The 20,587-nt window shown below is 48.2% G+C and overlaps 1 protein-coding gene across 2 annotated transcripts in view; it reads left to right on the top strand.

Annotated features, from left to right (window-relative positions):
- The first annotated feature begins 1,326 nt into the window (after positions 1–1,326).
- The window catches only part of LOC119404608 (NADH dehydrogenase [ubiquinone] 1 alpha subcomplex assembly factor 2), a 35,062-nt gene continuing 15,801 nt past the window's right edge, over positions 1,327–20,587 (top strand). Inside the window, exons 1-6 of one of the 2 annotated variants that reach the window (XM_049418947.1) lie at positions 1,327–1,351; positions 1,394–1,588; positions 1,644–1,733; positions 1,792–1,832; positions 12,010–12,084; positions 13,619–13,658. In XM_049418947.1, coding sequence (XP_049274904.1) covers positions 1,456–1,588; positions 1,644–1,733; positions 1,792–1,832; positions 12,010–12,084; positions 13,619–13,658 — 379 coding nt within the window. In that variant the 5' untranslated portion in view covers positions 1,327–1,351; positions 1,394–1,455. Of the gene's footprint in view, positions 1,352–1,393; positions 1,589–1,643; positions 1,734–1,791; positions 1,833–12,009; positions 12,085–13,618; positions 13,659–20,587 lie in introns of those variants that run through there. The other variant, XM_037671167.2, reaches the window with a different exon arrangement.

The raw sequence follows: 20,587 nt of genomic DNA, 5'->3' as shown, positions 1-20,587 counted from the left end.
CTGCCGGTCAGCGGGGGAGCGCGGCGTCCGTTAATCGGCGTGGCGCCGGGTCGCAAAAATGGCAATCCGTGACAGACACACGACTTTTCTGCAAAGGGTCCTTCAGATCAACGAAATGGTCTTACAGTGAAGTATTGTGCTTTTCACCCGCGTTTGAGGGGAAGTAGTTAAAAAAAAATTACACCATTTCCCGCTAAAGGGGACCATGAGGCGATGCGAAGCCGGAGCACTTGCACGATCGCGTTCCGTTGGCGTTCTTTGGGCATGCTACCGACCTCGCGTCGTGGAACGCGAAGAGGAACGCTACGCGCGTCTTGTCTTCCCTCTAGGCTGGCCGTTAATTCTCACAGGGCGATCGGGGAACGCGGTCGGCAGGCGTGCGAGAGGGGGGCAGCGTAGGAGAGGGGGAGGGGACGCGCATGTGCTGGTACTCATCGCGGCGTTGCGCCCCCGCGTTTCAGAGGAAGAGTGGAAATGGGAGAGGGAAAGTCTAGAGGGGATGGGAGAGGTGAGTGGAGAGGGTATGCGCACTAAGGGTGGTCACGCCGCACACCAACACCACTACCGGATTGAACTCCGCCGTAAGATACTTCGCATCTAAAATTTCACCGTCTCCCACTAATGGAACCATGTGGGGATGCGAAGGAGCGCATGGGTTCATCACGGGCACCTTGCCCGATGTTAACGCGTCCTTGCATGTGGAGCACACCATGAATTCACTGTAGTTGCCGTTGCTGTTACTCGTCCCGAGCTCTTGTTGGAGCACGCCACGCGGGTTCATCGTGCGTCGTGCGTCTGGTGCGTCTGCAGAATCTCGTTCCCCGACGACATCACGTGATTGCTGTGAGAGTGTAAGGGGGAGAGCGTCTTACCCATTGGTCTTATACCCAGCCTCTTACACAGGCCCGAACGCGCTAGCGCGTGCCAGCGCGTTCTGTCTAGGCTACAACACGTTGGTTCATCGCGCGTCTGCAGAATCTCGATCGCCGATGCCATCACATGATTGCTGAGCACGGAGGAATGTTGCTGAGAGATTGTAAGGGGGAGAGGCCACAGCGTCTTATCCAGCCCCTTGCACAGGCCCGAACGCAAAAACATTCCGATGTAAGGCATGAACGAAGGTGTTTGTGAGTGAAGACTTTCAAACGAATGCACCATTAGGTCATAAAAGTGAACTGAGTTTCCACAGCACAAACACAGTTTTCAAAAATCCGCTCTCCGCGGAAATCTAACGAAATCTAGGGAATTTTTTCACTCCAGAGAGAGAAAAAGTGGCTCCGCAAGTTGGCAGCACTGCCGCCAGGTTCCGGCGGTTCCGCCGTTCCGCTGCTTCCGCCAGCATGGGCCGCATGGCCGCATGTTGATACCATCACCATCGCGTTGGCCGACTTATCTGCTGTAGCGAATACGAAATTTCTTTCTTCTAAGGTAGCTTATTCATCAGAACTGCGCAGCATGTCAAGTGCGGGCAGAGGTGTCATTGCGCGGATGTGGAGAAATTTTCTGTCATCCATTACTACAAAAGCGAGTCCTCACAGCGAGGTTGGTCGCGATCATTTCGGCAACAAGTATTTTGAAATAGCGGCCGGTAAGCTGTCTTTCTGTCCGTGGAAAGGTGCCACGGCTGAGCTACTACGTTTCAGATCCCAGCCGAGGAAAGCGAAAGCCGAGGCGCTGGTTCGAGCCGCGCACGAAGGACAACTTCAGCGCGGACATGCCCCCCGAGTGGGAAGGTGAGCCGACCTCGGCGTGCAGTCGGCACCTTGTCTTCATGTCGTTGTTTCTTTCTAGCTTGGCTGCGAGGTCGACGTTCCTCACCTCCAACTCAAGAGGTACTGTGGCGCCAGTGTTAATTTTTCGCTAGTCTCGTCCCTGAATTGACAAAGTAGTTCCACCCCACCGCAGAGGCGTGACATTCCCGCACAGCAATTTTTGAAAAGCCTTTGTGGAATGCGGATGAACAGATCGGGGTTCATACAGGTTTCCAAAGCAAAAATTCAAGAATATTCAAGGACTTTCCAGGACCTGTCGCATGTTTTTCAAGGACTCGAAGGGGCAAGCAAAGTTGGAATTTGGCAGGGTTCTGTTTGGTGTCGCAGAAGTCTGTTGCCAGACCTGGCCAGACCCACGACCTACTATACACCAATTTCACAAGGAGGCTGCCATTTTTAAAGCTCGCCACCGCCGCAGCGCCGTCTAGCGTCTTCGATGTTTTGCCGCACTTCCGGTGTGTGGGGTTCCGTGGCGGTGTATGCAGCGTATACGCTCAGTTCACAAGGTATTGCTTTTCTTCGCGGTACACGGGCAAAACAGAGGAACGCTTCGCGAGTGTAAAGGCGCTGGTAAATAATCGCTTAGCTGTCAGCTTCAAAATGGCTGAAACAGCAAGCAGCGGCGGCCGACGAGACGTTCCCGCAGCAGCGCCGACGATGAGTAGAATGACAATGCAGTTCTTAAGCAGCGTGTGTAAATTGGCAATTGCTTTGTATGTTTTGTTATAGCTGACCTCGGTGTGGTTCTTGGAATATGCGCTATAAGAGAGGGTTAACATTTAGGACAACTCTCGAAGTAATCGGAGAAACGTAAATGGAGACGAGCGAACGCGTAGGCCATTGTCCGGCTGCGCGCATTAGTGTTTAAGATGACTCTCGGGTTTCCGTGCCGTGATTATGCCAGTTAAACGTTACTCTAATCCCTAACAGACCATTTGGTTTCGCTTAGCACGTCGCAATACAATGTTCATGGAACGACAGGAGCCCAAACACCGATGCCTGTGTTCATTCGTGTGACCGTCGTAGTGAAAAGTTTGTGGCCTCTGATCGTCGCACAGGATAAGAAACAGATGTACGACGGGTGAGCTCAAAATTCGGCGTAGAAACAACACGATGATAAAATGAACATAAGCCTGTTGCACATCTGGAAGCATGACATGGCGTAAGTTCGCTTCGGCGCGAGCCGCCGCCACTAACGATACGCCGAAAGGGCGCCCGCTCTTGGTAACAATATTGTCAGTCTGTTTTCTGGCGAGTATTTGAGAAGCATTACGACGAGCGCACGTGTCCAGGTAACGACCTGGCTTTAACGAACGTGGGTCGATTATTCACGACACCCAGGTTGCCGCGCAAAAAAGAAAACAAAAGGTGCGGTTGTCATAACGCTACCTTAGTTATCGTCACAAAATTGTCAAGTCGAGAAAGAACGTGCTCTCGACAAAACGTTAGAGACGCGTACCTGCGCCAAAGCACACATGTCCGGCAGGCCATTCTGTCATGTAGGTTGGAAAGTGCTAATTCGATAACCTCGAAATTGGACGCACAAAGATGGAACATTTTCTAGCCGGAGGCATTGTAAATCATACGCTGTAGCACAGGAATCAGAGAGGTTGATGTTATGAGAGAACAACTCTTGGCCAAACATTTTGTGTATTAATCGTCAGCCTTGACATTGGTTCTCTTTGGTGCAGATGAAGTGTACCAGCACCCAAGCACAATCACAAGCTGGTGTGATGACTGGAAAATGTGGCCATAATTGAAGACAGCACATATAATATACTGTTTGCGGCAGAAGAAGGCGTGCGACCTGAGAGAAGCGAAGTCATTTAAAAGCACTGTGCACTTCGCATGCCTTGGCTGCCAGTCTTTCAGGCTTCCGTAGCTGTTGCCGCAGCCAAACACAGCGCAGTGGTAGCTTGTCGACTTGTTCTCGTCCGACATTTCGATTTGCGGCAGCACAATTGCTTCAGCGCGTCGAAAAATGGAAACACGCGGACCTCTCACGCACCACGCAGTGCGAAACTCGGGATTCCGCACACACCAGCGGCAGCGGTCGGCCGAGGTGGAGAGAGAGAAAGCGGTGAAAATACACCGGTTCGAGGCTACGCTCCTCCTCTCCGTGAAAACGGTCTATACTCCTGACCTGCCCAGATGTCCCCTCTCCAGCGCCCACGTTCTAGTTCATACCTCCTGCCGCTAGGGATGTAACCTACGAGCGTTGTGGCGCTAGTCAGCACCTGTTCGCTGACGTCAGCTTTAACGCTCGTGTTGATGTTTCGCCAGCGGAAAGCGCTCATATCGTGTAATTATTATTCATAAATGCAAAATACTTCGGAAATAAAAATACGGAAAGTGAATTAGAACTTTTTTTGCATCTAAAAGGACACAGCCGTCCTAGACTATGCAAGTCTACGGCTTCTCACGTTAGTCAACCAGTGCGCAGTAAATACTTAACCGCACAGAATAGCTTACTTGACTCTCGGTCTAAATTTGTAGAAACAGTCACATAATGCCGGCAGTTCGTCACATAATACAGGCGTTCTTACTCCAGCGCCGTCCAAACGGTCGCAGAGTAGCAGACGAACAGGTTATAGGAAGCGCCACCTACGGCGAGCGGTTGAACGAGAGCGAGGACGCGCGCTCCATAGAGTTTCCTACAATACTTACTAGAGGGAACTCTGGCGCTAGTGTCTATGGGAGCTGCAACGCATGACGCTTCAGCCAGCATGGGAATGATGGGTAGTACACAAATTTGTCTAAACTTCGTTCTTTCGGCTTCGTTTGGCTCCGCGTCGGCTGCATCCGCTTTGTCGCAAAACGAAGTTCAACAAAAGTCAGCTGTTTTACTTCACCACTTTAACTTTTATAGTCTCACCAAATCAAACCTGGTCACGAAGTTGACAACGGTCTATTCTTTTATCCGAAACGAACGCCAAAACACAGCAATAAACAAAACCACAAGTACGTTTGAAGCCGCAAGCATGAAGACCAGGCAAATTTGTGTACTACCCATCATTCCCATGGTAGCTGAACGATCGCAGCGCCAGAGTCCCCTCTAGTTAATTTTACGAAACTCTATGGCGCGCTCCCATAGGACCCCCGATATCTGGGCAGGTCAGGAGTACAGTAGGTCGTGGCCAGACCAACGCCTCTTTGGCCAGACTCGGGGGTCAATGTTGCCAGACTGCCGCTAGATTTGGCGGCTAAATTTGCCCCTACAGTTTCAGCTTTCCCATAAAGTTCCTGTGTAAAGTTCCTGGGTTACGTGCGCCGCAGTGACACGGGCACACCACGGACGCTGGCACGGACGCACGCCCGCCCCGAAGGGGCAGGCGCGCGGGCTAAACAGCGCGTGGCCGCGATAGCGGCCAGTAGCGCGTGACGGAGACCCTGCCAACCGGCCATTGAGCGTTAGCGAAATGGCCGCACTCGCGAAGCGAGGGCGAAGCCACGATTAGGTTTCCGCGCCCGAAGGGCGCAGAGGGCTTTCACTGAGTAACAGGAAAATAATGTACTCCCGTTTGTGGGAAACCATCGATGTCTATAGCGTTGAAACGTCTCTCGAAGCCAGGCAAAGTGCCTGGCAGCGGATTACACCGCAACCTTACGGGAAAGCTGGAACTGCAGGGGCAAATACCCCCAAGTCTGGCAACAGACTTCTGCGACACCAAATAGAACCCTGCCAAGTTTTGAAAAATGACTAATTTTATTGCACTTGAAATAAATCAATCGATACCACAATCATAACAAAAACATCTAGTCTTGATAACTTCTCTAGATCACAATACGCAGTGAATGCTTACAAAAGCGGTTGAGATTTCTTCGTATAGGCTTGAAGTTCCCCAAATATATTCAAAACGTCCAGTGCAGTGTTTCAATTATATAAAGATAAATGTATATCACAATGGTGCTAATAATGACTAGCCTAGATCACTTTGCAAGTCCTAAACAGTACAAAAAAAACTCCACACTGAACTCTCCAGTATAAGCTTGGTGAAGTTCACCCGACATATTCAAAACATTCAGCATAATTTAATTTCACTTATACAAAGATAAATAAAGGTATGCACTTGACGTCGCCTGCGAGGAGCGCTAGTGGCGGGGTCGCCATTTTGCAGGCACCAAAAAACTTTCACGTTTCTTTTAAATGTAGTTTGGAAGGGAAACGTAGGAAGCCATCAGGAACACGCGAAGCATTGTGCTAGAGAGATTGGAAAGCTATGCAAGCACAGATTTCGCCTTCGCCGCAGGTCTGTCTGGCCGTGCCAGACCCGGCGACGGTGGCGACATCGCGAGAAGAAAGCATGACTGACGCTAAGTCACAAGTTTGGTTTATTCACTTAGCGCCGCACTTCAGCGCGTGCTGGACCTTCTTTCCTTGTAACGTGCTCATTCTGCTTAAGCTGAGCATTTGAGCAGTTACCTTGCGTTGATGCGTTGCTGGCGTTCTGCGCATCTGAGATGACATTTTGATGTCACCGCTGTGCACACACCATGTTAAATGCACGACTATGTTTTTGTGCGGTTTCTAACGCGGTCATTACTGCTGCACACAATTAGCTGTCATTTCCAATTCAGTGGAAGATCATATAGTAGCACGAAATCATTTTTCCTCTCTTCATTGAAGCCGCACCAAAAGTGCGGCGGCTTCCCCAGCGCACTTTTGGATATAAAAAATGCCGCCATGCTGGGCTGCACACGGGAGTGCAAAGGCTGACATCACAGCCTCGGCAGTGCATTTTTGGGCGTCACGCCTGTTAAGTGCAGCCCAGAGGGGAATATGGCGGCGCCCAGGGAGCCGTCTGTGAAAGTCCGGCGATGCCTCGGTGGCGAGCGGTGCGGAGGAGGGGTCGGCCACACCCACTTCTGAAATCACGCTGTCTCCGCGTGATTGGGACGGATGAAGAGAAACCTGCCGGCGCACAATCTCGTAGGCCATGCTCCACGCGCCGCAGTTTTCAACAAAAAAAATATCTAAGAACGTTGGTTTGTGTACAGTTGACACGTGCAGCGTGATCTCAAACACAAAGAAGTAACAACTGTGACATTTGCTAGTTCACACTCGCCCAGTGTATACCTGTGCGTTCTTTTCGAGCATCCTTCTTTGTGTTTAAGCAGCGCGCTGAAAGTGTTGAGCTGTGACAGTTGTTCGTTCGCGCTCGTCCTGTGTGTTCTTTTCGTGCGTCCTTTGTGCTTGAGCGACACGCTGCAAGTATCAAGTTGCTTGCCGTTCTTCGTGTGACATTCTAATTTCTTGCTATTGCATTCACTGCTTCACCCTCGCTGTGGAACTGACTTTTTTTCCCGGTGCGGTTCGGCAAAACGGAACCATGTGCGCTCGCGCCGCATTACTGCTTCCGAAATGGGGACTTGTCAGGTCGACACAACGATCTACCACATTAAGGAGGTTGCAGTGTCAATATGAGAGAGCACTGCTCAGGAAATTCAAGGATTTTCAAGGACAGGAAAAAATTCAAGGACTTTCAAGGGCCTTAAACACACATTTTTCAAATTCAACGGTTTTCAAGGATTTCAAGAACCTGTACGCACCCTGACAGAGCGAGCAAAGCATTCTGTGAATGAGTGTTTTCGTTCAGGAAAGCCAACTTGCATATCTTCGTGAATATCCGGTCTATTAAGTTTTATGACGCTTCTCTTCAGCATTGTACTTGCATACATAGGGCCCTTTCGATCGTGATTGATTCATTGAATGCGCATGATGGTCGAGGGATCCGTAATGACTGGGCTTGGCCACGATTGAAAATGCCTTAAGTGAAATACGATAAAGTTTTAGAGAAGCAGTCTTGTTAGGACACAATTAGATGTCGTGACCACTATAGAAGACTGCTTTTTACAGTGTGCAGACTATGTAGAAAGGGACCCCTCCCCTAACTGCCCTCCACGTGGTTGTAAATTACTACATACGTGAAAGGCTTCACTTCATTTTTCATTCATTGATTCAGTTGTTCAACATCGGGGGAAAGGCCGGCAGCATACTGTAATTGTGGCCACTTAAAGATCTTAATACGTGCTCAATCATAACAAGGCGAAATTCGCTGAGGCAGTGCGACGGAGTGAGAGTGACTGTGTGTTGTTGGGTCCTAGATGTTTATGAATTTGATGCATTTACTCAAAAGTTCATTTTAGCTTCAATTGAATACGTCATATGCTATTTGAAGTATGATGTAAAATAAATGTCGAATTATTTTTGCGTATTACTATGCCGGCGCACAGCTATTACAACAATATATAAAAATTTTCACTGCGATTGATAACAATGTAGAAAACTATTACTTTGCCTATATGACGGAGCCTTAGAAGCCATTGTGGAAAAAAGAACCAGACACTGAACATCAAAGTGAAGAGAGATGCCAAAAAATTCAGGAGCCCCTCCCCTATTGTGGCTTTTCTTTCTTTCACATTGCGCAATGCTTCCTCCTAACTTAAGCGCGCAGTTTTATGGCAGCCAACGCTGTTTTTGGGCTGAGTCAGCGTGGTGTCTTTCATTTCCAGCATTCGTCAGCCTCTATGACGGCCCAATGAAACGACCATCACGCGATCATGGAAATGCGGGTTAGGAATTGAATTTTCTCAAAGTTAAAATTTTCCTGAAATGTGCAATTCCTGATATCAACCTGACGCATTATCTAGCAGATCGCTTAAAGTCCACCGACACGAAATATTTAAATGAAGCGGCCATAGCAAGTGTACTGCTTCCCAACTGTTTTTTTGCATTGTCGGTAGAACGCATTTGTATGCTTCAGTTAAGTTCACATTGGGCAAGCATGAGCGCTTGGCCTAGTCGTAAAGGCACTCGCTTTCGGGACCCAGGTTCATAGCCCAGCCACAGAAATAATAAATAAAATGAAATAAATGCTCTTTCTGTGGCTGGGGTTTGAACCCGGGTCCCCCGATCCGAAAGCGAGTGAAAATTTATTTCGTTTTATTTATTATTTCCTTGGTGCGCGTCAGCTGTGGGTCAGGAGGGTTTTTGGGTGAGTGTGTCACATGTTCTTTCCGTGGTCGTGGATTTTTTGGAACGCCACCAGCTTCACAGTTCAGTCAATACAATCTTCACTAGAAAAGAAAAATCTAAAGGAACAAATTGGAACTTGCTTTCCTCAGACTGCTTACAGGCGGCACATACACATAGTGAGGATAAGACGGTAGCCCTCTTATCCTCACTATGGGGCAGGCTTTCACTGTTGGTTAAAATTGAAGTTCACAAAAAATACTGCATTCTCCTTTCAGTTTAAACTGCAAATACTGAAGCCTATTCACATTGTTTCTTTGGTGTATTGTGATCAGAAGAATCTACATTTGCGCTGATTTTGTCCGCCTACCATTAGTGCAATTAAAACCGCCCGCCTCCGAGAGCAATGCCTCCTCTATTTTTTTCAATGTCAGTGCAAACGCTCGCTCCTCAATGGGAGCTGTTGGTCTGCCTTAGTTCAGAGAGCTTCCGTGGTGAGACGCCACATAAAGGGTACGGCTACTTGTGTCACACGTGCGTCTGAGCGCTCAATGCTGCTGTTGTGGTAGACACGCCGTCCCTCTCTTACATCATGCGTCTCTCAGATTTGTTCCTTCGTGCTCCTTCCTATGTGGCTCAATGTAAAACTGCCACCACCGCACAGCGCTCGTGGGGCACATATTAATGTCCTCCCATGCAGTAGCGTCGCAGTGACGTGTCCCCGTTGATAGCGCCACGAACGGAGGTGCGCCATATTACAACACCGAGTTTCTTTGTGAGCCAGCGTGACACCCAACGTAGTAATCACGAGGGATGCAAGACTCCGCTCCATGGATAAAAACACAACTAAACAAAAAATTAACTCCTCTGACTTCCTTTGTGAGGCACCACTTGAAGGGTACTCTCCCCCATGAACGCAAAGCAGGCGCGAACACTAGCCGACTGGGGAAAGTAGGAAAGGACCAGAAGAGAGGGTGGTCAACAGCCGGATTAGGCTCATCTGGCTGGCATTGAAAAAAATATAGGAGGCGCTGCCGAGAGTGACCTTATAACGTAACCTTGGCATGCCCGCGCTGCCCAACAGCCGGCGCTGCTGTGCACAGGAGCAAGGGGCTCTAGCGAAGCACAGCCCGGCAAAAACGGAACTTGCGTTGTTCTGAAGGGTGTTGTCAAAGTTCTTTTTATTGCGATAGCAATTATATGGACAGTCTCGGCTGGTTTTTGCCGCCGCCGTCATGCACCGTATATGTATAAGTATGTATATATATATATATAAAAGTCCCAAAGAAAAATAATTCGGAAAAATGCTTCTGAAGCGCGCAATCGAACCAGCGACCTCTCTCTCCGCAGCGCGTGGCGCTAACCACTACGCCACAGAGCGCAGATTCTTCAGGTAGCTAACGGCGAGCGTTATATGCACACCCTTTACCGCTAACAGGACTCGGAGACGGCAGGCGCTTATAAGCGTTTCTTCATTACCAGCAAGATGGCGCGAGGAGCGCAACGAGCGCATTTAAATGTGGTCGGCCAGCTCGCTCGCTTCTAATATTTGTGCAGGGAGAACCTGCACAAATATAGAACCTGATGCGCCAGCTGTGTGACATCACTGATCCTCGCTTATGCGCAGCACGGCTCTTGAGGAGGCACGCGAAACTGGCTCGGCTAGGCCAGCGTAGCCACAAAAATAATATATTACCAGCCTTCTAAGGTCCTTCATGCACGGTGATCACTCTAGGTGATCACCAACTTCAGCCACACAGTGCTCCGTGCTGACTGAGTACAGCTCTTCATTTCTGGATTCCTTGGTATTAGCTACTTATACAACGTGTTGACCTAAGCTATCAACTTAATAAGAACCAGACATACTATCATTTCTGTAAAAATATCTCGGGTCCATCGTGTAGCGCACCTTGAAGACAACGGCAGCGGGATGAAAACAGACGTAACCCGTAACGTTGAAGCCCAAACGAAGTGGCATCATTTCTGTCACTATATTGAAAGCTTTAGAAATGTGCCGTATAAAATCTGACACGAGTGGCTGGTGCTTCAAGAGAAAAAAAAATGAAGAAAAGGTGGTTACCGGGGGTGACCACCGTGCCGGAAAGAGTTAAAGGACCCGACACCGAATTTGGAAACTCGAGATGCTTGTGTTGTTTGATAGTCCTGCATGCGGGGGCACTTCTGACCGATTATGAGTGGCGAGCGTTGCATTTAAGATATTTTTATTTGCTTTTAAATAAGCCTGAATGCTCATCTGAAATTTGAACTCCTATCAACATAACCATTAGTATGACGTAGACGTAGGCCCTTTGTGACGTTGCAGAGGTAAAGCAAGTGTTGTCGACGTCACAGACAGAAAAAAATCACACCATCTCCCGCTAAAGGGGACGTGAGGCGATGCGAAGCAGCGCTTCGGCATGTAGAGCCCGCGTTTCAGAGGGGGAGTGGAGAGGGGAGAGGGGAAAGGGGAGAGGGTAGGGGAAATGGGAAGTGGAGAAGGGGATGGGAGAGAGGAGGGAAGAGAGGGAAAGGGGAGTGGAGAGGGAGAGGAGGTGTGTGGAGAGGGCTTGCGCATGCGCAGTAAGGGTGGTCACGCCACACACCACCACCACCGGATTGAACTCCGCTATAAGATGCTTCACATCTAATATGTGTGGTGCACTGTGGTATATTGCGAAGCATGTTTGCTCTTTGCTCCTCCGACCTACTCCTTCTTCGGTACGTGTCAGCAGGCAGCATGAGCTCTCCGTGTGTGTGTTCTCCAACTGGCAGTTCAACAAGCGCGTGGCTGACGTCACCCAGTACTGAGCGCACGTCATCACGCGTGCCCCGAGGCGCGACCGCCGCGGCGCGGCGCTAGTTTCTTATCCTCTTCCGGTGCACATTTTGAACCTACACTAAAAATGACCATAATTAACGCTGCTAGCATTAATTAGTCATCACGTTGGAAGATTTACAGTGTCATTGCGTGATTACAAGACATGGACCTACTTATTACAACATAAATGTCACAAACGAAAAATCGGCTGTCAGGGGCCCTTTAAGGAGATGGGGGATAATTAAGTGGGTTATTCCTGTTGATACTTTGCGCTAAACAAAGGGGGACAGAGGTCTTGTTCGGTGCCTTTTTGTTTAGCACAAGGTATCAAGGTGAGTCGATTCCAACTAGGCCATATTGCAGTGATTATTTCTGTTACCTGCTTTGTTAAGCCAACAGCTTCACTAGTATGCACTGACCAGAGCCTTCCTTCTTATTATTTGCAGGAAATTTCCCACAATGAAGCCATTAAGAAATTAAAGCAACAAAGAGCAGCACTTGCTGAAAGGAATGCAATAGAGGTGATCCCTTTTTTTAACACCAGTCCTGTTGTATGTGTTTCGTCTTCGTCGTTTGTGCTTTCTAAGTTTTCCCTTTTCTACTTACAAAAATTTAGACAATACTTTCATTGTGCATAAATGTCTGTAATTATTACATGAGTAGGCTAGTCGAGTGCATGCTGTGTTCTGAGGAGCCTTATTTTGGTTCAACTATGAAACAGGACAGCTTTTTCTGTGGCTGTTCACGACCTGTGTAGGCAGTCAGTGGCTATCATACAGCGGTGTGACACAAGTGGTTCATCACTGAGGGTCATTGTAAATGCAAAAGCATTTGGAAGTGCATAGTATTACCCGAGGTGGTGTAGATGCCGATTCACTGAATGCTCTCGTGAAATAAGTGAAGATAAACTGCGCAAGAAAGCACAGCCACGAAAAGCAAGCACACAGCACAAGCACTGACTTCCAACTGAATTTTTATTGACATGAAAATGTCATATAAATATCTGCGGGAAGAGTTACAAAAAAAGAACAGGAAAAAGATACGCTGACACGAAAACAGCAAAAAACATTAACAATCACAATGGCCTTCTGCGCAAACCCCCGCATTCTAAGAAACAGAGCTCCCTGTCAGACAGTGCAACCGATGGTTTGCTTACGCACCTGCTCCTTTCTCACACCATCTGAGCTGCCTCACTGATTATGCGCGCTTGCTCATCCCTCATCATGTCGACATCTGTGGTCCCCTGAAACTGCAGAGTGTACCCACAGGTGCTCACATGCAGTGCCAGGAAGCCTTCTTTACTATTAGAAAGTACGTTATTGGCATGCTCATGTAAGAACTTTATTGGGCATATGCCCATGAGCACGTGTGGGTGCACTCCGCAGTTTAGGGGACCACAGATGTCGACATGACGAGGGATGAGCAAGCGCGCATAATCAGTGAGGCAGCTCAGATGGTGTGAGAAAGGAGCAGGTGCGTAAGCAAACCATCAGTTGCACTGTCTGACAGGGAGCTCTGTTTCTTAGAATGCGGGGGTTTGCGCAGAAAGCCACCGTGGTTGTTAATGCTTTTTGCTGTTTTCGTGTCAGCGCATCTTTTTCCTCTTCTTCCTTTTTTTTTTGTAACTCTTCCTGCAGATACTTACGTGACGCTTTCATGTCAATAAAAATTCAGTTGGAAGTCACCGCTTGTGCTGTTTGTTTGCTTTTCGTGGCCGTGCTTTTTTTGCACTGTTTATCTTCAGTATGAATAACAAACTAGCCCAGTCAGCTACATTACTTGAAATAAGAGGACAACGAAAGGAGCCGAGTAAGGACACATAGCATATGCTGTTATTGCAGACAGGCAGCAGGTTATTTTAAAACAGGTGCCCTATGCTAAAAGAGCACATTTCTTGTGTCCTTTCATTGCAAGTGTAGAGGTTTTCAGTGACCCTGAGTTATTATTATTCCTTCAAACTTGTTGCCTCTGTTCTGAGCAATATTTTTGACTGTGTAGAAATGCAAAGCAGAACTGTGCCAGAGGGCTCACTCAAGCATTGTGTTTGCACTGCAGGAACACAAAAGGAGAGGTGCTGACCATCCACAGTTACCCAGTGAGTATCAATGGCTGGCATTAAGCAATTGATGACAACAGAGGTTTACACGTGCAAATCGATAACATTATAACCACAAGGGGGTGCATATTGTCACAGGGTCGTGACGGTGATGAAGGCAGCAGTCAAGGTGAAACTCTTTCGGACTTGTTTGGGGCAGCGCTAAAGAACACACGGACAAAGACACATAGTAGACGCCACGGGCGCTGACTTACAACTGAACTTTATTGCCTTTGCCAGTGCATTTATATGTGCCATAATCGCTCGTTGTGACAGCCACGTTTCCCAGAACTAACAAGCAGCGATAAACACCAATCTTAACAATCTGTTTAGCTATAGCAGAGGAATTTCACATGGAGCACGCGTGCAAGAAAAAAAAAAACCAAAAAACAAAACAACAACAACAACAACAACATAGTAAAATAACAACTGGCGGACGCTTCGCATGTAAAGCATAAAACGATGAAAGATTACATGACAACAAAAGGGAAGTGCAAGTGAGAACCACGCTTAAATAAAACCTTTGAGATAATCAATCTCAGCGTCAGACAAAACGATTGAAGGCCTGCTAACGCAGTTGTCACCTGCCTTATGTATGAAAAAGGCTTCCATGATTTCGCGCTCAGTTTTATCTTTCGCTTTCTTGAGGAACTGTGTACGTTGAAAATCAGGGGTACAACCACAGCGTTTGCAGTGCTCACCCAGGAATCCTCCAGTTTGATTGCGCACGTTCAAATTATGCTCCCTAGCTCTCTCGTTAAAACATCGGCTGGTCTGACCGATGTAGCGGCGACCACAACTCAGGGGAATGCTGTAGACGACATTAAAAACGCACATTGTAAACTTGTTCCGGTGTTGCGTGACGCAAACACGTCGCTTCTTACTGTTAGTCAAGGCACACAACTTTGAGAGTTTGCATGGAGCGGAAAAAACAACCTGGACGTTGTGTTTCCTTGCTATTCGTTTAATGTTGTGCGACACTTGGTGTATATATGGGATGACCTTAACCGGCATGTCCGCTTTGTTAGGCTTGTCGTTTGCTTTCGAACGTTTAATATTTTGCAGGAGGGACTCACAAACGGCACTGATAAGTTCTGGGGGGTAACCCGCACGCTTTAGTCTCAGAACTTGGGCACAAAAACTTTCGGAAAGAGCATGACTGCAAGTCTTATTGAGGGCCGAGTTCAAGCAGTTCTTTGCGATACCGCGCTTGACAAGCTTCGAGTGAGCGCTACTGTGCGGTAGTAAGGCTTTTTTCGATCTTGGGTTGTATAACCAACAGATATGATGAACAGAAAAACGCAACCTAACATCCAAAAACTGAAGCTCATTGTTTACAGGCCTTTCGAAAGTAAACTTAAGACCTTGCCCTTCATTCTGGAATACACTGACAACATTACTAATCACTGCATCAAGGTCAGAAACATCTTTCAAAAGGACCAAAAAATCGTCAACATACCTATAGATGCTTACAATGCGCGGGTCTTGCAACTTTGCTTGGATGCGACTTCCAACAACGGACAGAAAAATATCGCACAAGACTGGAGCGACCGCCGAACCTATACAGATTCCTTGTTTCTGTACGTAGAATTCGTTGTTGAACTCGACCACGGTAGAACCCAAATACAGTTCCAACAATGCTAAAAATTGTTCACAATTAACACCAGTGGCACTTGAAAATGCGAGCTCACCATGATCCTCGATCCTCTCGCGAATAGCCACGAGCAATTCCTTATGCGGCACAGAATAGTAGAGATCTTCTATGTCACTTGAAAACCCGTTGAAATTGCCACAGTTCAAACCTTGTAAAAGTTGGACGACATCAGATGACTTCCTAATGACGAACGGGTCGTCTTTCACCAGTACTTGTAGCTGCGTTTGTAGGTAGCCGCTAACCAGACGCTGCCAAGTCGCTTTTTCGGAAACAATGGCTCGAAACGGGGCTTCAGGTTTGTGCGTTTTTACCGTGAAAAATATTTCCAGGACTGCCTTCTCTTCTTTCTTCGCTCGTCCTCTGATGCTCTGAAGGTTGAGATCATCGAGGGCTTGGAGTGCGAGGCGTTTCTGTTTCCGAGGATGGAACGAAACCTGCTTGAAATTTTTCCTTATTGCCGACAAGGCCTTCTCCTGAAAGAGAGCGTTCGGCATTATGACGAATCCTCCTTCTTTGTCGGCCTCTAGAAGGCTAAGCTGACGCTCATTTAAGGCCCTTGAAACCTTATTTAGGGGCTTTTTCATCGAATTCTGCGAGTTGTTGCATCGTTGGAGACATTGAACACTTTCTTTCGATTGTTCACCGCAACGATCAGCGACCTGTCGGACCATAGCCAGCAAACCCGGCCGCTGTACATGAGGCATGTGGCTAAATTTAGGGCCCTTTTCCAGAACGCCCCTGACATCCTCGGGAATAACAGCGTCACCGAGTACAGTTAGGGTGCTTTCCTTTACAGAGGATTCCTTTTTCCGGGACGGAAAGCTCGACAAGGCGCGATGCCACAAGAACTCAACAGAGACGGCAACCTGCTTCTTAAGTTGATCAAGTCGCCTAGACTCCTTTAGAGGATCTTGTCCGTTTAGCACAAGAACTCTTAACCAGTCTTGAAACATTCTCACTTGCCTCCAATATTCAGACTTTAGTATCTTGCAAATACACTTGCAGTGACCCCACGATGGCTGAACGACGCCAAATAACATCTGAATTTCTTGAGGGACTTGCTTGTGCTTGATGCAGAGGGACACAATTCTGGATTGACACGTCGTAACGGCGATCAGGTTGGCACACACAATAGCTGGATCCGAGCGGAAGAGACTTGATAGGACAGGGCCCATTGTATAAGAAATATGTTCTAGGAAAACTTTGGTTTGGGCGAGCTGGTTCATCGTACAGAAACACGGACAGAAACAAGGAATCTGTATAGGTTCGGCGGTCGCTCCAGTCTTGTGCGATATTTTTCTGTCCGTTGTTGGAAGTCGCATCCAAGCAAAGTTGCAAGACCCGCGCATTGTAAGCATCTATAGGTACGTTGACGATTTTTTGGTCCTTTTGAAAGATGTTTCTGACCTTGATGCAGTGATTAGTAATGTTGTCAGTGTATTCCAGAATGAAGGGCAAGGTCTTAAGTTTACTTTCGAAAGGCCTGTAAACAATGAGCTTCAGTTTTTGGATGTTAGGTTGCGTTTTTCTGTTCATCATATCTGTTGGTTATACAACCCAAGATCGAAAAAAGCCTTACTACCGCACAGTAGCGCTCACTCGAAGCTTGTCAAGCGCGGTATCGCAAAGAACTGCTTGAACTCGGCCCTCAATAAGACTTGCAGTCATGCTCTTTCCGAAAGTTTTTGTGCCCAAGTTCTGAGACTAAAGCGTGCGGGTTACCCCCCAGAACTTATCAGTGCCGTTTGTGAGTCCCTCCTGCAAAATATTAAACGTTCGAAAGCAAACGACAAGCCTAACAAAGCGGACATGCCGGTTAAGGTCATCCCATATATACACCAAGTGTCGCACAACATTAAACGAATAGCAAGGAAACACAACGTCCAGGTTGTTTTTTCCGCTCCATGCAAACTCTCAAAGTTGTGTGCCTTGACTAACAGTAAGAAGCGACGTGTTTGCGTCACGCAACACCGGAACAAGTTTACAATGTGCGTTTTTAATGTCGTCTACAGCATTCCCCTGAGTTGTGGTCGCCGCTACATCGGTCAGACCGGCCGATGTTTTAACGAGAGAGCTAGGGAGCATAATTTGAACGTGCGCAATCAAACTGGAGGATTCCTGGGTGAGCACTGCAAACGCTGTGGTTGTACCCCTGATTTTCAACGTACACAGTTCCTCAAGAAAGCGAAAGATAAAACTGAGCGCGAAATCATGGAAGCCTTTTTCATACATAAGGCAGGTGACAACTGCGTTAGCAGGCCTTCAATCGTTTTGTCTGACGCTGAGATTGATTATCTCAAAGGTTTTATTTAAGCGTGGTTCTCACTTGCACTTCCCTTTTGTTGTCATGTAATCTTTCATCGTTTTATGCTTTACATGCGAAGCGTCCGCCAGTTGTTATTTTACTATGTTGTTGTTGTTGTTGTTGTTTTGTTTTTTGGTTTTTTTTTTCTTGCACGCGTGCTCCATGTGAAATTCCTCTGCTATAGCTAAACAGATTGTTAAGATTGGTGTTTATCGCTGCTTGTTAGTTCTGGGAAACGTGGCTGTCACAACGAGCGATTATGGCACATATAAATGCACTGGCAAAGGCAATAAAGTTCAGTTGTAAGTCAGCGCCCGTGGCGTCTACTATGTGTCTTTGTCCGTGTGTTCTTTAGCGCTGCCCCAAACAAGTCCGACGATGAACCAGCTCGCCCAAACTAAAGTTTTGCTTGAAACTCTTTATTTGGCCGAACTTGTGGCCGAGAAATGAAAACTCGAACTGATAGCGGCGAACAGGACGTCGGCCGTCGATAAACTGAACCGTGGCAAGGCACGCCGGCATTTATACATGCAGCATCGAACATTCGAGCCTTATCGCTAGTGGCCGCGTTAGTTCCGGAATAATCTTAGCTGTTCGCGTTTGCACGCTCAAGCCTATAAGAAGATTCTAACATACCCTTGAAGGTTCCCAGACATTAGGGCGCTGCTTGTGCAAGGCAGCGGCTACGCATGCAACGGACTTGTTAGATTAAAATAATAAAAGAAGCACGCGGCATTGCCCCCCTCTGAAAAAGCATCGTCCCGGTGCATGTAACAAAATGTGGAAGGGGACAAAAAAGTGCATACACAAATAAACTACAATGATAAAGGGAAAAAAAAAGCAGAGTCCTAAGGTTTGCTAACACGTATAAAACGGCTTAAGGCGCACGACATGGACGACTTCAGGTCGTGCACGGCGCCGTTGAGAGTTCGTAATGTCGTCCGGGATGACTATGTAGTCTAGAGTGCCGAGACGTCGAAGCACCTTGTATGGCCCGAAGTATCGCCGAAGAAGCTTCTCGCTAAGTCGGCGTATCGGCGTCCAGACCCACACGCAGTCACTGGGTTGGTATTCCATGTGGTGTCGTCAAAGATTATAGTGACGGCTGTCGACTCTCTGCTGGTTCTTGATGCGCAGGCGAGTGAGCTGTCGGGCTTCTTCGATGCGTTGCAAATAAGCGGCGACGTCGATATTGTCTTTGTTGGTGGCTCTTGTCAGCATTGCATCAAGCATCGTAGCCCAGCTACAATGCTCGACCTTGATCTCTGTCGGTGATAAGTACTTCTGGGGCGCCATGACGAAGGATGATGTTCTCAACGAAGAACTTGGCTACCTCGGTGGCACTGCCTTTGCGCAGAGCCCTTGTTTCAGCATAGCGGGTGAGGTAGTCGGTGGCTACGACAATCCATTTATTTCCGGAAGTCGACGATGGGAACGGCCCCATTAGGTCCATCCTGATTTGCTGGAATGGTAGGCGAGGTGGTTCGATCGGCTGAAGAAGGCCTGCTGGTCTTGTCGGCGGTGTCTTGCATCGCTGACAGTCTCGGCATGTCCTTACGTAACGAGCGACGTCGGAGGCAAAGCACGGCCAATAGTACTTTTCCGTTATTCTTGCGAGCATGCGGGAAACACCGAGGTGTCCAGCCGTCAACTCATCGTGTAGGGCCTGGAGGGCTTCTGGTCGTAATGCTGAGGGCACCATGAGAAGGTAGTTGGCTCGAAGTGGCGAGAAGTTCTTCTTCAGAAGAATGCCATCTCGCAAGAAAAACGGCGCCAGTCCTCGCTTGAATACCTTCGGAACAACGGCTGTCCTGCCCTCGAGGTATTCCACAAGGCCGCTGAGTTCCGGGTCGCCTTGCTGTCGTTCGGCGAAGTCATCGGCGCTTATTCTTCCCAGGAAGTAGTCATCATCCTGTTCTTCCTGCGGCGGAGGAAGACCAGGATGAAGAGAGGCCAGTTTTGAAGACAGGCCAGTTGCAGTGGTAGGGATCGAGAGCCAAACGAGTGCTCCAGGGAGGAACATGGGCTCAGAAGTGGTTGTGTCACCGCGAATGCTCTTCTGCCGCTCTTGGTCATGTGTAGTAAAGGTCTTGGCAAGCTCGCGACACTCTTCAGCAGGTCTGGCTGTGGCAGAAATAGGTGCACCCTCAGATCGATCCGGCTTGTATGGAAGGATTGTGTCGATTGTGTGCAGCGGGTGCCTTTCATACAATAAAAAAAAGGGGGAAGAACTAGTAGTGCTCTGAGGGGCGGTATTGTAGGCGTAGGTGACGAAGGGCAGAATGGCATCCCAATTGGTGTGATCAGTGGCGTAGGTAGGTCCACTGTTAAAGGGAACACTCGAAGGAGCAACTTTCATTTTGTTGGACCCCTAACGGCCAGTGGATGCGGAAAGATTGTTCGTGCACATTGCTAGTCTATCATAAGGGTTTGGAACTGTCAACCACCAGTAGTGTTATGCAAATTTAAGCCACTATGCTTCTGTAGGAGAACGATATCAGGACATACCCAAAACGCAAGCGTTCCCTTTAACAGTGGACCCATCTGTACATGGAGAGCATCTCGCCAAGCGTTCGGTTAAAGCGTTCGGTGAGGCCATTCGTCTGCGGGTGGTAAGCAGTAGTTTTGCGGTAAACAACGTTGCACTCTTTGAGAATGGCTTCGTCGACTTCCGACAAGAAGACATGGCCTCGATCAGTGAGCAGCTCCTGGGGTGGACCGTGGCGCAGCATGAATCGGTGGAGCAGGAAGGAGGCAACATCGCACGCTGTAGCCGCTGGGAGGGCGGCAGTTTCAGCGTATCGCGTGAGGTGGTCAACAGTGATGATGGCCCTGCGGTTACCAGCCGACAGTAGAGGAAGTGGCCCATACAAATCGATGCCGACGCGCCCAAATGGGTAGTCAGGGCAAGGTAGAGGTTGCAGACCTGCCGGCTACAGGTACGTTGAAGTTTTGCGGCACTGACAATAA

This window comes from Rhipicephalus sanguineus, chromosome 9 (genome assembly GCF_013339695.2).
Source record: "Rhipicephalus sanguineus isolate Rsan-2018 chromosome 9, BIME_Rsan_1.4, whole genome shotgun sequence".
NCBI lineage: Eukaryota > Metazoa > Arthropoda > Arachnida > Ixodida > Ixodidae > Rhipicephalus > Rhipicephalus sanguineus.
This window is presented reverse-complemented; position numbering and strand designations above follow the sequence as displayed.